At 25.4% G+C, this 14,228-nt stretch overlaps 3 protein-coding genes across 6 annotated transcripts in view; 2 read left to right on the plus strand and 1 right to left on the minus strand.

Moving 5' to 3' along the window:
- Positions 1–1,300: 1,300 nt before the first annotated feature.
- LOC126894740 (uncharacterized) lies at positions 1,301–7,875 on the minus strand. 3 transcript variants are annotated; one of them, XR_007701495.1, is made up of 8 exons: positions 7,550–7,845; positions 7,193–7,475; positions 6,988–7,133; positions 5,845–6,130; positions 5,722–5,789; positions 5,414–5,652; positions 5,145–5,346; positions 3,050–3,275 (listed from the first exon to the last, which is right to left on the minus strand). XR_007701495.1 is itself a non-coding variant. In XM_050665963.1 (6 exons), the coding sequence occupies exons 1-6, from the start codon at positions 7,676–7,678 to the stop codon at positions 1,482–1,484; spliced, it is 2,706 nt and encodes a 901-aa protein (XP_050521920.1). In that variant the 5' UTR covers positions 7,679–7,875; the 3' UTR covers positions 1,301–1,481. The 3 variants fall into 3 exon arrangements, 2 of the variants coding, with proteins under 2 accessions (XP_050521920.1, XP_050521921.1); XM_050665963.1 differs by lacking the exons at positions 5,145–5,346; positions 5,414–5,652 and having other exon boundaries at positions 1,301–3,275; positions 7,550–7,875; XM_050665964.1 differs by lacking the exons at positions 3,050–3,275; positions 5,414–5,652 and having other exon boundaries at positions 5,326–5,346.
- A 266-nt stretch (positions 7,876–8,141) lies between these two features.
- Positions 8,142–9,582, plus strand: LOC126894753 (protein dpy-30 homolog). Its single transcript, XM_050665992.1, has 4 exons — positions 8,142–8,301; positions 8,368–8,450; positions 8,603–8,736; positions 9,444–9,582. The coding sequence occupies exons 1-4, from the start codon at positions 8,289–8,291 to the stop codon at positions 9,529–9,531; spliced, it is 318 nt and encodes a 105-aa protein (XP_050521949.1). The 5' UTR covers positions 8,142–8,288; the 3' UTR covers positions 9,532–9,582.
- Positions 9,583–9,896: 314 nt separating this feature from the next.
- The window catches only part of LOC126894739 (meckelin), a 16,391-nt gene continuing 12,059 nt past the window's right edge, over positions 9,897–14,228 (plus strand). Inside the window, exons 1-2 of one of the 2 annotated variants that reach the window (XM_050665961.1) lie at positions 9,897–10,074; positions 10,144–10,284. In XM_050665961.1, the coding sequence (XP_050521918.1) occupies positions 9,897–10,074; positions 10,144–10,284 (319 nt within the window). Of the gene's footprint in view, positions 10,075–10,143; positions 10,285–14,228 lie in introns of those variants that run through there. The other variant, XM_050665962.1, reaches the window with a different exon arrangement.

The following is a 14,228-nucleotide window of genomic DNA, read 5'->3' on the forward strand; positions in this document are numbered from 1 at the left end:
AATAATTTTCATGACTTGACTTTCAATTTAGATTTATCTAAAATAATACTAGCCTAGTTATGATTTGTGAGTTTTTCTGTTATTAAATTTATATGTGATCATACACTTAAATTCTTGGGTTGCTAAAATTTACGATTAGAATTAAACTTTATGTTTAGAAATAATTGCAAAAATAAGGATTATTTGAAAATTGACCCAATGATCAATTATTTAGGAATAATTGTAATGTATTCGTGGATTTATCATATGGCAAAACAGGTTTAATTAAAAAAAAATTGTAGGATTTAAAGACCTTATATTCTTGCTCAGTAATGAATTGTTTTCAATTTTTTGAGGAACTTTGCCAATTTTAAGATGAGCTAAGCTCTTTTGTCAATTTTTGTCTATGTATGAGAAGAAGCGAGTGTTAATGTGTAGTTACAAATATCACTTGAAGATATATTAATTAATAACATAACCAATAAAAGTGAAAATAAGAAGAATAGATAATAAAAATTTGAGTAATTCTAAGAATTAAAAAATAACTGTTTTATTAGAAACCCATTATAGTGCACCCAAAGAAAAACCTCAATCAAAATTGAAAGAGAAATTTTATCAAGGGTTTATGATAATGTTTTATTAATACGAACAAAATAACTATTCTTATAAATAATTATTGTTCAAGACGAGAAAAAAAAATATCATATTGATAAATATATCATTGATTCAATAGTAATGATATATTTATCAAATTGAACAATGAATTTATTATATAGATCGAGGTTTTTCTCTGGGTGTAGTGATAAATTAATCAACATAATATAAAAAGTAAAAATTATATAATTTCATGTATATTAGTGTTACTAGGGGATATAAAAACTTAGAAGAAATAACTACATCACATTCAAAATGTAAAAAAAAACTTTTTGTAAAAATTAAAAAATAATCTAGATGATTGATCATTTACCTAGTAAACGATTTAAAAATCAAAGGTACCCAATTGATCAAAAAATAATTTTTTTTATCAAAACTATAAATAATTTGGTACTATTTTTTTTTGTTTCCAAGGTATTTAAATATTTTGGAAATAACAAAAATCCAAGATTTATCTTTTTACAATTTTGAAATATATTAAGGGCTACAGCTTCCTCCTCAAAGGGGAAGTTTCTCAACCATGAAAACTTCGGGACAAGTAGTTGGTCCGTTACCGGAGAGAGAGAGAAATGGCAACTCCTCGTCAATCGCTACTAAATATATAATTAAAGTATTATGTGAAATATTTCATGTTCTACGATAAGTAAGATAAAAAAGAAAAAGTAGAAAACTTTCCATGTGTGTTTTATTGACAAAAAAATTCAATAGATTTTGTTTATAAATAAGATTAACTAATTAAAAATTAATATATACACTAAATAAATAATTTAAAATAAACATCTAATAATAATTATTAATTATTAACAACAGTAAAACAAGCAAATTTATTTTTTAAATAAAAATATATATTATGGATTGAATGACATTGCTTCAATTAATTTTAAGAATATAACTATACCACACTCATAAATTCCATTTTTTTCAAATTTAAACAACACCAAAGGATATTCACAATCATCATCTGACCATAAATAAACTAAATTCTCACTATCAAATCTTTTGAAAACTAAATGATTTGAAAAATTTAACTTTGGGAATTTTTTTGATGCTACTATTCTGTAAACCCTTGGGCCCGATTTTGCCGGAACCTTATAAAAAAATGTAGCACTGACATTTGGTTCAATTGGTTCTAAAATCCTTATAGTTGTTTGGAAAAAACTGGAATTGAAATCGTTTATTAATGAGGTGATGTCATTCAATGTAGAACTAAATACATGATTAATTACTGAATCAACTGAATAAAATTTAATATTATAAATAGAGCAAAATTCTTTATTGAACTCTACTTCATTAAATGTCCCACAAATTGTTGTTACTGATATTTTTGATTCTTCATAACATTGAAAAATAGTTATCATTTTCTCAATAATCCAATTAGCACAAAATTCAATGAGTTTTGTGGTTAAATGAGTTTTTAGAGAACTGATTACTTTATTGATAATTAATGAAAACTGAGACAAAAGTTCGATAAAATAACTATAGTAAATAAAATATGGTTCTTTAGCTATTTTTGCCAATCTCATAGTAAAATTCAACATTATATAAGAATAAACTTCTTTTTTCACAGGATGATTGCATTTTATATTTATTCCATTTACACAACAAAGAACCTGGAAATGTAGATTCAAACATTGACTCTTTATTTCACTAAGAAGAAATGACATAACATCCGAAGCTATGACAATAAAACGTTCTGGAAATTTCAAAAAATAAAAGTAATTTTCATATATTCTTGTATAACTCAATTGAATTAATAATAATGGACAATTTAAATAAGGACTATTATTAACTGGTTTTGGTATTATAAATTTTGTACAAAACAAGTAGGATATATTTAAGTTATCAAAAATTTTCGATTTTTTTATTGTAGTGTATAGTAATGATGATTTTTCAGAATAGAATGATTCATAAGAAACTATAGATTTTATAAGGTTTTCTACTTCATTTTTGTTTCCACCAAGCAAAAAGAAATTTGTAACAAGCCCATCTTTGTAAGTACTGTAAGTTGAATACATTGTATTTTCAACCTCTGGAAACCAAGTTCGAAATATTTTTTGATTAACAACATGCTCTTGTACAGCAAAAAAAGCACTTTCACGTGATTTCGGTTTATTTAAATTCGGTAAGTCTTCTAAAAAGCAGTTAACATCGTTGGAAAACTCACTTTTAATTAAAGGCAAATTATCAATATAAATTCCTTGTGATGGATAATGAATACTATCCAATTGGTTAATTTGATTTAGATTTTCTTTTCTTAATTTATTTAAGTGTATAATATAAGTTGAAAAATTTTTATAGAATGTTATAGTTGATAAGTCTATAAATGATATCGATCCACCATCTAAATATATTCTTAATAAAAGATTAATAAGCTTCACAGATTTTACGTAGTAATGAACTAGAGTCAATCCTAAAGTGTAGTTTTCACTATCATAATATTTATTAATTAGTTCAATAACACATTTACAATGTTCTTTTTTTAAATTATTGTAGTTTTCAATTATTTTATTAGACGAATTGATTGTTATTCCAAAAATTGCAGCACATATGTAATGTTCTAGTTCAGTTTTATTGATTACAACCCAAACAGGTCTCTCGAAATTAAAACGGAATTGTTCAATTTCTGATTCAATATGCCTTTCCTAAAAAAATAAGATATTTTATATTTATTTATTTATTTGGTGTAAACACCCAGGTAGGCTCAAGTACAGTGACAATAAAATATTATTGAAATAAGATACAAGTATGTTACAATAATAGTATTAATTAAGTACATAATATTAAAATAAATTTATCAAAAAAAAAAAGGTGATTTAATGATATGCATCAGGCTACTAAAATCAGTGTTTTAAGGAATACAAATCATTCATAATAAACAAATCAAATTTTAATTTATTGCACTCTCTGGCTATTCGATCAACAGGGTAATTAAAACCGTAAGATGTTCGATGAAAAGGGATTTCAAATGTGGGACAAGAACGTGAATTAAATTTAGGAACATGAAAGTTTATGGATTGTAATAGTTCTGGACAGAATATAACACCATTTACTAATTTAGAAAGAAAGCAGACGTCTGTATATTTTCGCCTATTAACAAGGGAATTTAAGTTAAGGGAAGCCTGTACAGAATTAAGTGATATTGACTCGGAAGGGTTATTAATAGAAATCATACGTCTCTTATATGAGATTAAACGTATAAATCTTCTTTGAACACGCTCAAGCGATTCTATCAATCCGACTTGTGAAGAATTCCAAATAATTGAGCAATATTCCAACGTAGGTCTATATAAAGAAGTATATAACGTTTTTAGACACTGTTCGTTCTTGAATTTTTTGGTATTCCTAATTAAGAACCCTAGAGTTCTTAGGAACTTCACACAGATATGATCAATGTGTGGCTGAAATGATAAGTTGGTTTTAAATATTAAATATTTAATGTAAATATTATATAATATTTATATGTTAATATAAATATAAATATTAATGTAATATTTATATAACATAATTAGATAATCAGCAATTTTTTTTAAAAGAAGGGGAGTTAAAATTTATTTTCTCTATTCCTAAAAATAATACAAATTGTTCTAATTATTTCTTTGAAGTGGGACTTGTCATCTCCTTTGTATTTCAGCTATATAATATTTGAGACCAGTGTTAAAAGTAGGACTACAAAATTGGTAGTATGTACGAGGTGTGTTAAAAAAATAACGGGAATTTTTAAATTTTGCGGGTTTGGAAAATCAGATTGTCAAAAAATTTTTTCTAAAAAAAATTTTTTATTCATTTTTTACTTAGTCAGCAGCAGCTTTTAAGGTTAGATGTGTTTTCATAAACTCGGCGATTTTCGTTTAAAAAGAAAAAAATGGATCAAAGGATTTGTATCAAATTTTACGTAAAAATTAAATAAAAAAAACATAGTGTGTGTAATATGTAACAAAAGCCTATGGCGAGTCTGATATGAGTAAAACAAGGGTTTATGAGTGGTATAAGCGTTTCCAAGATGGCCATGAAGACGTTGAAGATGACGAACGCCTCAACTCATCACAACCCATGAAAATGTGTAAAAAGTGAAAAAAAATGGTTATAAACAATCACCGAATTATAATCAGAAGAGTCGCTGATAATGTTGGAATTTCGATTGGCTCAAATTTTCAATTTTTTCTAATGTTTTGGGTATGAAACGCGTAGCAGCAAAATTTGTCCAAAATTCAAAAATTTTTGAATAAAAACAGCAGCTAATGGAAGTGACTCCCGAGTCACTTAATGAAGTCAACGACGATGCAAAATTACTGAAACTTGTTATAATACGTGACGATATATGGATAAAACGTTAAAGTAAGGTTCCAGTGGAGCCCCAATCCCAGTGGAGGCATTTTGGATCGCCAAGACCAAAAAAGTTTCGAAAAGTGCGATAGAACGTGAAAGTTATGCTCATTGTGTTTTTCGATTGTAATGGTGTAGTGCATCATGAATTCTTCCCACGAGGTCAAACGGTCAATAAAGAGTACTACCTATAAGTTCAACGCCATTTGCGTGAAGCAATCTGAAAAAATCACCAGGATTTGTGGGAAAACAATTCTTGGCTTTTGCACCACGATAATGCACCTGTTCACTTCATTGCTAGTTTGTGAACTTTTGGTCAATAACAATACTGTAATAATGTCCCTGCTTCCATATTCTCCAGACATAGCAACATGTGACTTGTTTCTAATTCTAAAAATAAAGAAAACCATAAAGGGCCATCGTTTTATATGCATAGATGACATTATAAACGCATCACTGAGTGAGCTGAAGGTAAACTCTATCCCAAAGATAGAGTTTGAGAAGTGTTTCGAGGATTGGAAGAAGTGTTGGTACATAATATCTGATGGGGACTGTTTTTGAAGGCAACAACATTAATGCAGACAAAAAAATTAATATTTTTTTTGAAAAATGAAAATACTCTTTATATTTTGAAGACATCTCACACATATTTTGAGGTTAATTTAAACTTGAATTGTATACAGTTTACTTTTTTTTCTATCATAAGAAATAGATTAAAATACAAATCAAATATTAATTAGTTTATAAATTAAATAATAAACATACTTCAATTTCAGGTATAGAAGTAACATGTTCAGTTGGTGAGTTAATACCATGCCATTTTGTAGAATAAACTGTAAAAATATATTTGGATATAACTTTTTCAATTCACAAAAATATAATTTTTACCTTTGAAAAATCCCATGGAAGACCATTTTGACATTATGCAAATACAATCTATGTGGAAATCTAAAGATAGAAGTTTGCTACTTATTATGGGTTCATTGTCATTTTCAATACCCATTGTTAGGCACCTGTCAAACCAGCTTAACCAAAAACAAATAGGCTGCTGTGATTTTGATATATTTCTGATATTTTCTTTATGTATTGGAGAAAAGTAAGTTTTTGTTATATTTTTAGAATCACTAGTTTTGTAGTTTTTTATTAAACATGATTCAAATGTATTAATTTCTACCTGAAATAAAATATAAAATGTTACAGTAATGACAAACTGAAAAAATAACAGGATTTTCATAGTGTTAAATCAGATGATAAATTAAAAACGGGAACAAAGATAAAAGGATTACATTTCTGAATTTTATTTAAGTCTAAGTAAAATAATTTCATCATTAAGATATTATAGATAAGCAATTATATAATAGAGGATAATCAATGCATAATATATCTGACTATTTAAAATATCTATAATAGCTGAAATTTCTCTATAATTATTCATTCTAAAAATCTTCTAAAATAATAATATTGTTGCATTTAAACATATAAATCTGAAATTGACTACTGTCAAAAACATAACAAAAATGCAATCATCTTATGTACTAAGTCCAAAAACTTTGTAAAATCAGAAATTATTGCACTAATATGTTCTGTATAACTAAATGAGTTAAACAGGTTTTAAGACATGGTTTTATTATGTTAATCATATTAATTGCATACAATGTAACTGTTTTGCAATTGAATTTCAAGTAATACAAATATCTCGTTAAAAGGTATTAGAAAATTCTATAATGTCCAATCAATAAATGCATTATAAAATGTTATTTATAATATATCACACTGTATTTGGTATGAAAAATAAAACAAGCAAAATATTTTGCAACTCTTATAAAGAGTAAATATTATAAAGACTTTATGAAGTATAAAATAATTTTGTTTAGATATATAGATAAAGAAATATAGTTCTTTGAAACATTATTATATTTTGTATATTAAGAATCAAAATATATTATTATTGTACTATTACCTAAAAAAAAAAAAATAAAAAAAATAAATTGTAACTTAAATTAAATAGAAATTCTTATGCTAGTCGTATACCTCATATAATTCTTTCATTTTGTCATCTATTAAACTTGAGCACAACTTTGTTCTAAATTTTGGTCCAAAAACATTTAAGCAAATCATACCAAAATTCATTTCAACACTTTGTAATTTATTATTTTTACATGGACCAGAATGCAACACTAATTAAAAATTTTTGTATAAAAAATGTCATAAATTTTAAAAGTACTAATGAACTTACCAATTAGTTCTTTTTTATAGGTAGGAGGTTTATAAATTACCCATTCAGCATCATAATACGATTGAAAATTTAACCAATAAACATGTTTTATATTTTGAAATGAACACTTTATGAATGAATCTTTGTCCAAATTTTTACCAACTGATAAAAATCCTGCACCCCATTTTATCCAAAATAATTTTTTTTCTTGGTTATCCAAAATGTTTGATGTATCAACTGTAATATATGTAGAATCATCTTTTTTAATGGTAGTTTGACTGTTATTGTTAGAGCCTATTTTGATCTAAAATTATTCATCTACATTTATTAGTAATTGAATTTAAATAAAATTAATTAAGTGATAATTGCTAAATTTACTTCATAGGCTGAATTTAATGAATCTTGGTTTTCAGGGGTAATATTCAGATATATTAATGCATCACTTTTGCATTTAAGTGAAAAGTACAATTCTCCAAAGTTAATTTTTTTGGAAAATAAAGAATCCATACTTCGTTCTTTAAATATAATTTAAAACATATTTCAGAGTTTAATTGGTTAAATTCGACTTCCTTTAATAAACGTCTAACATCTTGAGTTGTACAATAAAGAGATCTTTTGATTCAATTTCTGGAAAATATACTATACAAAAATAAAAAAATTGTCTTATAATGTAACGTAAATTTCAAAAATTATTTTATGGAGAGAAAAATTCAGGTCAGTAAAATTTAATGACTTTTTAAAAAATAATAAATATAAGTATTTTGTAAATTAGATTCGGTCTAAATTTTCATTTAAAACGTAATTAATTGCATAAAAAAACAGATTTCTCATAACTAACTATTATTTTTGTCATGATCGTCTATCTGTTTATATGTATTATCCCTACTATGATGAAAACGACCAGCTGATCAGTGTTTACTCGGCATTTCAAACTGAGATACTAAATTATTTTAACCTAGTGATACTTGGCAACAGTGCCATTATCAATAACTCGTCAAATACATACTCGAATGTTGTATATTTCAATTTAAATACAAAATTCTGACTAGAGTAGACAATAAGTTAATTTAGGTAAGCGTGATTTTTATCAAAGAGTAAAGCAATACATTTCTTAGTAATGTCGACCTCCGGTAAGTGTTTTTTGTAAATATTAATACTTCCAGATGAGCAATGTATCATTTTAAATGTTATTGTAGAAGCGACGAATGTCCAAGTTGTAACAACAACTACAACATCTCCTTCTGAGGCTCCATCCGAATCCAGTGTTTCTGAATCGCAGGTAATTGTATAAATAAATTAGTATAACTCGAAAAAATAAATCATTTTTCGTGTTATAGTTTTATTGATAAATTTTATTTTATTTGTAGAATAATAAAAAAATTTGATTTAAAATCTTTTTATTTGATATTTTAAAATGTTTTACGTTTGTAGAAGGCAGCAACATCTGAAAATAATGTAAAAAGATTAAAAAAAGATTCCAAACATAATGCACCTATGCGTCAGTATTTAGATCAAACAGTGGTACCAGCATTGTTAGTAGGGATGAAAGAGTTAGTTAAAGAAAGGTATTATTTAGATTTAAATTTATTATTAAACAGGGTATAAAAAATCAATTTTTAAGAATTGTAAATCTGTAACTATTTATTGTTGATTAATCTGTACATCTAATTACTTGGTAAAAAATTATATTTATTTGTAATTTGTTGTATGTTTAATTTTGTAGTTATATTCTCAGCAATGTTAGTATTTTAAAATATTTACCAATGGAGCCCTACAATGATAATTATTCCTATACAATGGGGTTAGGCAATCACACTATGATTATATAAGTTTACCTTATTCTATCAAACGCAACTTCTATTATAATGTACAAAAATATGTATAACATACCACTTCTGCTACATAATGTGGACAAATTTAAACAAAAAAAACACATATCTTTTAAAAACTAACACATTTTGACATGAAACATTGTGTTTTGATTTTATTAGAGTATTCTCTTAAATAGTATATTAAATAAATTTATACGTAGTAAAAAACTTATGAAATAAATAAAAATTGTCCTCAAATTAATAGTTATAGTACTTGAAAACACTGATACTCCAGTTACATCTGTATGTCGCAAACATTTTAAAAATTAACCTAATATTATTAAGCTGTGTGTTTAATATTTTTTAGATATATTTTTAATAATTTCTATTTAATTAAATATTTAAATATATATTTAAGTAATGATTCATAATTTAATAATATTTTGTTATTTTATGTTTAGACCTCCAGATCCTTTAGGTTTCTTAGCTGCATTTTTATTGAAATATAAGAAAGAACATGTTGACAAAGAACCAATTTCAGAAACATAAAAGCTTTCATGTTAAAAAATAATATTTTATTAATTATATTAATCACATTTTCTTTGTCTCAATAGAATTTTTTTTTTTTTGCACGTGTATCTTGAGTATTAATTCTGTTATTATGTGTATATATTAAGTACATGTATTTTTTTTATTTAATATTTTTAATGTGTGATGTAATAACATGAAAGAAGATAAAAAAAACTCTGTTATCAAAGAAACTTAAATCTCATTGTTATTCAAAATTTGTTGCCATGGCATTTTAATCATAACAAAACAGTTTTATAAATGTACAAATATTTTAAACAATTGTTTTTATGATTAAATGGTTCAATTAATTTATTTGTAGATTAAAAACTTAAAAAAATCATAAAATGAAATTTTTTTATTTTAATGTTTTTACTTTTGTTGGCTTCATGATTACTTTGAGCTTTCAATATGGAGAAATTCTTGTTAACACCACACCAAGTAATTGTTCTGATCGTGAATATTTTAATTCCAATATTATGTCCTGTAAGTTATGTGGTGACCATATGATATCATCAGTAAATCGTAAGTTAAAGAAAATATCAAGCTTAAAATTTCCAATTTTAAAATTAAAATTAATTTTTATATTAAAAGGCTTGAACTGTTATTGTGACAAAAATAGCAGATATTTGGAAAATAAAGGTTGTGAACCTTGTCCACTTAATACTACTTTATCTATGGATGGTTTTCGGTGTATGATGATTAATATTACATGTGGATTAAAAGATATTCAGTGTATGTCAAAGTATTATTACTAAAATCATTAATAATGTTACTTTTTTTAATAAATTAGATATGAAATGTTACGGTTAAAAAATTATCCATTAAGACTGGAGATAATTTCTAGTTAAAATTGTAATATTGGTTCAATAAATACTTTTTTTTTTATTAGTTCATATTGTGAAAAAAATATTAATAGTATTAACAAAATATTATGATCTAATAGTTTAAAAGTTGCAACTGTAAGTAATTAAACAGGAACTTAATTTACATTATTTAATAATGTAAGAGTATGTTCCTATTTGTTTTTTTATAATTTTTGAAGTGAAACTTCTTTATAGAGGATCCGAAAAAAAACTGATTATCGATCGTCACTGTTGGTCACGGTTGACCACAGTTGGTTGTAAAGTATAATTTATATTATAATTTAGTACTGTTTTTTCGAAAATCAAAGTAATTTTATTTAAATTGTATTAAATAATTCAATTTAAAATAATTTTGATTGTGCATAACGAAAGAAGTTTCACTTCAACCGTGTGTATTCGATACACTCGCTGGTTATTTAGCTTCCATGCAAGGTGAGACGATATTACTTTTACTAGGATGTGTTTGTTTTTTTATTTATTTATTTTTTGTTTGTCTGTTACCACTTTTTCTCAGCTCTCGCCCAATCGATTTCTTTCAACGTCAAAAGATCACAAATTGTATCTAGTCGTAGACATTACCCTCAAAAATTGAAAAATTTGTACTCGTACCCGTAAATGGCGGAAACCTCCAAAAAAATTACAAATTTAAAAATTTTCGACATTTTTTCAATTTGTTTTAATAAAAACTGCCAAAACTTTTTTAAAAATTATCAAATCAATATAATTTTTATTTTTTTAGATGCATAATGTCTTTACCTATCATTTGATATATTTTTTTTATAAATTTGATCCTTTACCTGCCCACAGGGGGGGATTTAAAATGACAACTTTTTCAATTTAACATTTGAAAGTGTTCCGAAAATACTGACACTTTTATACCTTAAATATACCTTAAATACCTTAAATTAAAGCTTATGTAATATGTTTTATCATGAAAAAATATTTTAGACTTTATTTTGTCTTCACGGTGTAAATAGTTACTGAATGCTATTTTTGTGTGAAAATTCTGGATTTTATACTTCACATTTTTAATTTTATAATGCTATAACTTATTAAAAAGTGTATGGATCAATACAATTTTTTATGGGAAATACTATTTTTTAATAATCCCTTTTTCATTCGACATACTTTGTCTTAATCAGGATATAAATAAGGAACTAGCTGATCATGTAGCTTTTGGAATAATCCACCAATTTTTTAAAATTAAACTCTATCTAAAGATTTGCATCGAAGCGTTTTTTTTTGATAGTGATTTTAATCACTGTCAGATATCATTATACTTGACCCAACTATGCCACGTCACCACTGTGCCGCGACCCCCCTGTGTTGGTTTTTTTTACAAAGTAAATATTAGTTATACATGTATTTCTTTTTTTTTACTTTAATTGTTATAATATTTATGAAATAGTATTTTTAATATTTTATTTATTTATAAAATAATATTTGGTTTGTTTAATGTTAAGTATATGAAAAGCTATGTTCCAATGTTGTTTAAAATTTATTTTATAATAAAAAATTGTCAGTTCTGTTCTTAAAGTGACGATTTCCTGGGCGTTTATCGTTTTCGCCAAATCTGATTAAGATAGGTTTTTTGTTTCCACCAAACCAATAGTTTATACCTGTCTATAAATAGAAACTTGAGAATCACTGGTTAAAATATTTGCCAAAATAACCCAATAATAATTATCTACTAATCATTTAATTGAACTTTTTACTATTTTTTTATTGTAATTAGATAGCAGTGCATTGANTTGATAATGCAGTCTCAAAAAGCGTACGGAATAAAATTGAGATCCGTTTCAGAAAAACAAAAGAGACAAGTGATAAATTTAATAACAATGAAATTAGCCGATTTGAATTAGTGAAATTAATTTTCAACAACTATCGAAAAAATTACAGATCATAGATCTATTTTAGCTTCGATGCGAAGCTGAGAAGGTATTGGTTTTACTAAGATGTGTTTATTTATTTATTTTTTTTTTTTTGTCTGTTACCACTTTTTCTCAGCTCTCACCGAACGGATTTCTTTCAACGATACGTCAATAGATCAAAAATCGTATCGAGTCGAAGACATTACCCTTAAAAATTGAAAAAATTCCCTCGTTCCCCGTAAATGGGGGAAACCTCCAAAAAAATTACGAATTTAAAAATCGCTAATTTTCGAATTTTTTAAATTTTTTTTACTTAAAAGTGCCATAACTTTTTCAAAAATGAACATATCAATATAATTCTTTTTTATATAGATGCATAATATCATTACCTTTCATTTGGTATATTTTTTTCATAAATTTAACCCTTAACCTGCCCACAAGGGGGGATTTAAAATGACAACTTTTTCACAAAAAATTAATTTTTTTAACTTAAATTTTGAAAATGTTCCGGAAGGTCTGACACTTTTATATATATCTTAAATTAAAGCTAATGTAATATGCTTTATCATGAAAAAAAAAAATTTCGGACTTTATCTTATCTTCATGGTGAAAATGGCTACCGAATGCTATTTTTGTGTGAAAATTTTCGATTTTGTATTTTCCATTTTTAACTTTATTATGCTATAACTTTTTGAAAAATGTATGAATCATTACAATTTTTTTATGAGAAGTAGTATTTATATAGATCTTTCATTCGACATACTGTTTTTTTAAATCGGACCATTTCCCTAAATACAGGGGGGATTCAAAACATAAAAATGCATATAGAAAGTAGAACTTTTTCAACGTAACTTTTGAAAGTGTTCCGGAAGGTCTGACACTTTTATATATATCTTAAATTAAAGCTAATGTAATATACTTTATAATGGTAAAAAAAAATTTCGGACTTTATTTTATCTTCATGGTGAAAACAGACATTAAACTTAATAAAAAAAATACGATTTTTGTAAAAAAATTCTTTTTTATATTTTTAACTTTATAATGCTATAACTTCTCGAAAGATGTATGGATCAATATAATTCTTTTTTTTGTAGATGCATGATGTCTTTACCTATCATTTGGTATATTTTTTTTATAAATCTGACTTTTTACCTGCCTACAGGGGGGGATTCAAAATGACAACTTTTTCACAAAAAATTGACTTTTTCAACTTAAATTTTGAAAGTGTTCCGGAAAGTCTGACACTTTTATATATATCTTAAATTAAAGCTAATGTAATATACTTTATCATGGAAAAAAAAAATTTCGGACTTTATTTTGTCTTCACGGTGAAAATGGCTACCAAATGCTATTATTGTGTGAAAATTCTCAATTTTATTTTTTACATTTTTAACTTTATAATGCTATAACTTATTGAAAAGTGTATTGATCAATATAATTTTTTTATGGGAAATACTATTTTTTAATAATCCCTTTTTCATTCGACATACTTTATCTTAATCAGGATATTAATAAGGAACTAGCAGTTTATGAAGCTTTTGGAATAATCCACCAATTTTTTAAAATTAAACTCTATCTAAAGATTTGCATCGAAGCGTTTTTTTTTTATAGTGATTTTAATCACTGTCAGATATCATTATACTTGATCCAACTATGCCACGTCACCACTGTGCCGCGACCCCCCTGTGCTGGGTTTTTTTATTATATTATTACAGGTATTAGATATTTTTTAAGCTTATTGTTAATGTTTGAATTTTATTTCAATGTTTTGATGACATTTTATTTTCTTATAAACTATATTTTTATTATTCATTACAAATCAGTGCTCGAATTGGCCAAAAATAAGTAGGGGAGCTCAACTTAACAATTTGAAAACTGCGTCCCTAGCATTTTGAAGATCTTTTTTTTTTTTTTACTAATTACTTTATTTAGTATTTATTAA

Source organism: Daktulosphaira vitifoliae, unplaced genomic scaffold (assembly GCF_025091365.1).
Source record: "Daktulosphaira vitifoliae isolate Bord-2020 unplaced genomic scaffold, ASM2509136v1 Scaffold_1, whole genome shotgun sequence".
In the NCBI taxonomy this organism is placed as follows: Eukaryota; Metazoa; Arthropoda; class Insecta; order Hemiptera; family Phylloxeridae; genus Daktulosphaira; species Daktulosphaira vitifoliae.

What these genes read in the sequence shown, in the direction of transcription:
- LOC126894740 (XM_050665963.1), bottom strand. Translation starts at nt 7,678, where the DNA reads ATGGATTCTTTATTTTCCAAAAAAATTAACTTTGGAGAATTGTACTTT. An exon ending in CATTAAATTCAGCCTATGAA is followed by an intron (nt 7,476 to 7,549) that starts GTAAATTTAGCA and finishes GAATAATTTTAG; the next exon opens with ATCAAAATAGGCTCTAACAA. An exon ending in CTATAAAAAAGAACTAATTG is followed by an intron (nt 7,134 to 7,192) that starts GTAAGTTCATTA and finishes ATTTTTAATTAG; the next exon opens with TGTTGCATTCTGGTCCATGT.
- LOC126894753 (XM_050665992.1), top strand. An exon ending in CCAGTGTTTCTGAATCGCAG is followed by an intron (nt 8,451 to 8,602) that starts GTAATTGTATAA and finishes TTACGTTTGTAG; the next exon opens with AAGGCAGCAACATCTGAAAA. An exon ending in AAAGAGTTAGTTAAAGAAAG is followed by an intron (nt 8,737 to 9,443) that starts GTATTATTTAGA and finishes TTTTATGTTTAG; the next exon opens with ACCTCCAGATCCTTTAGGTT.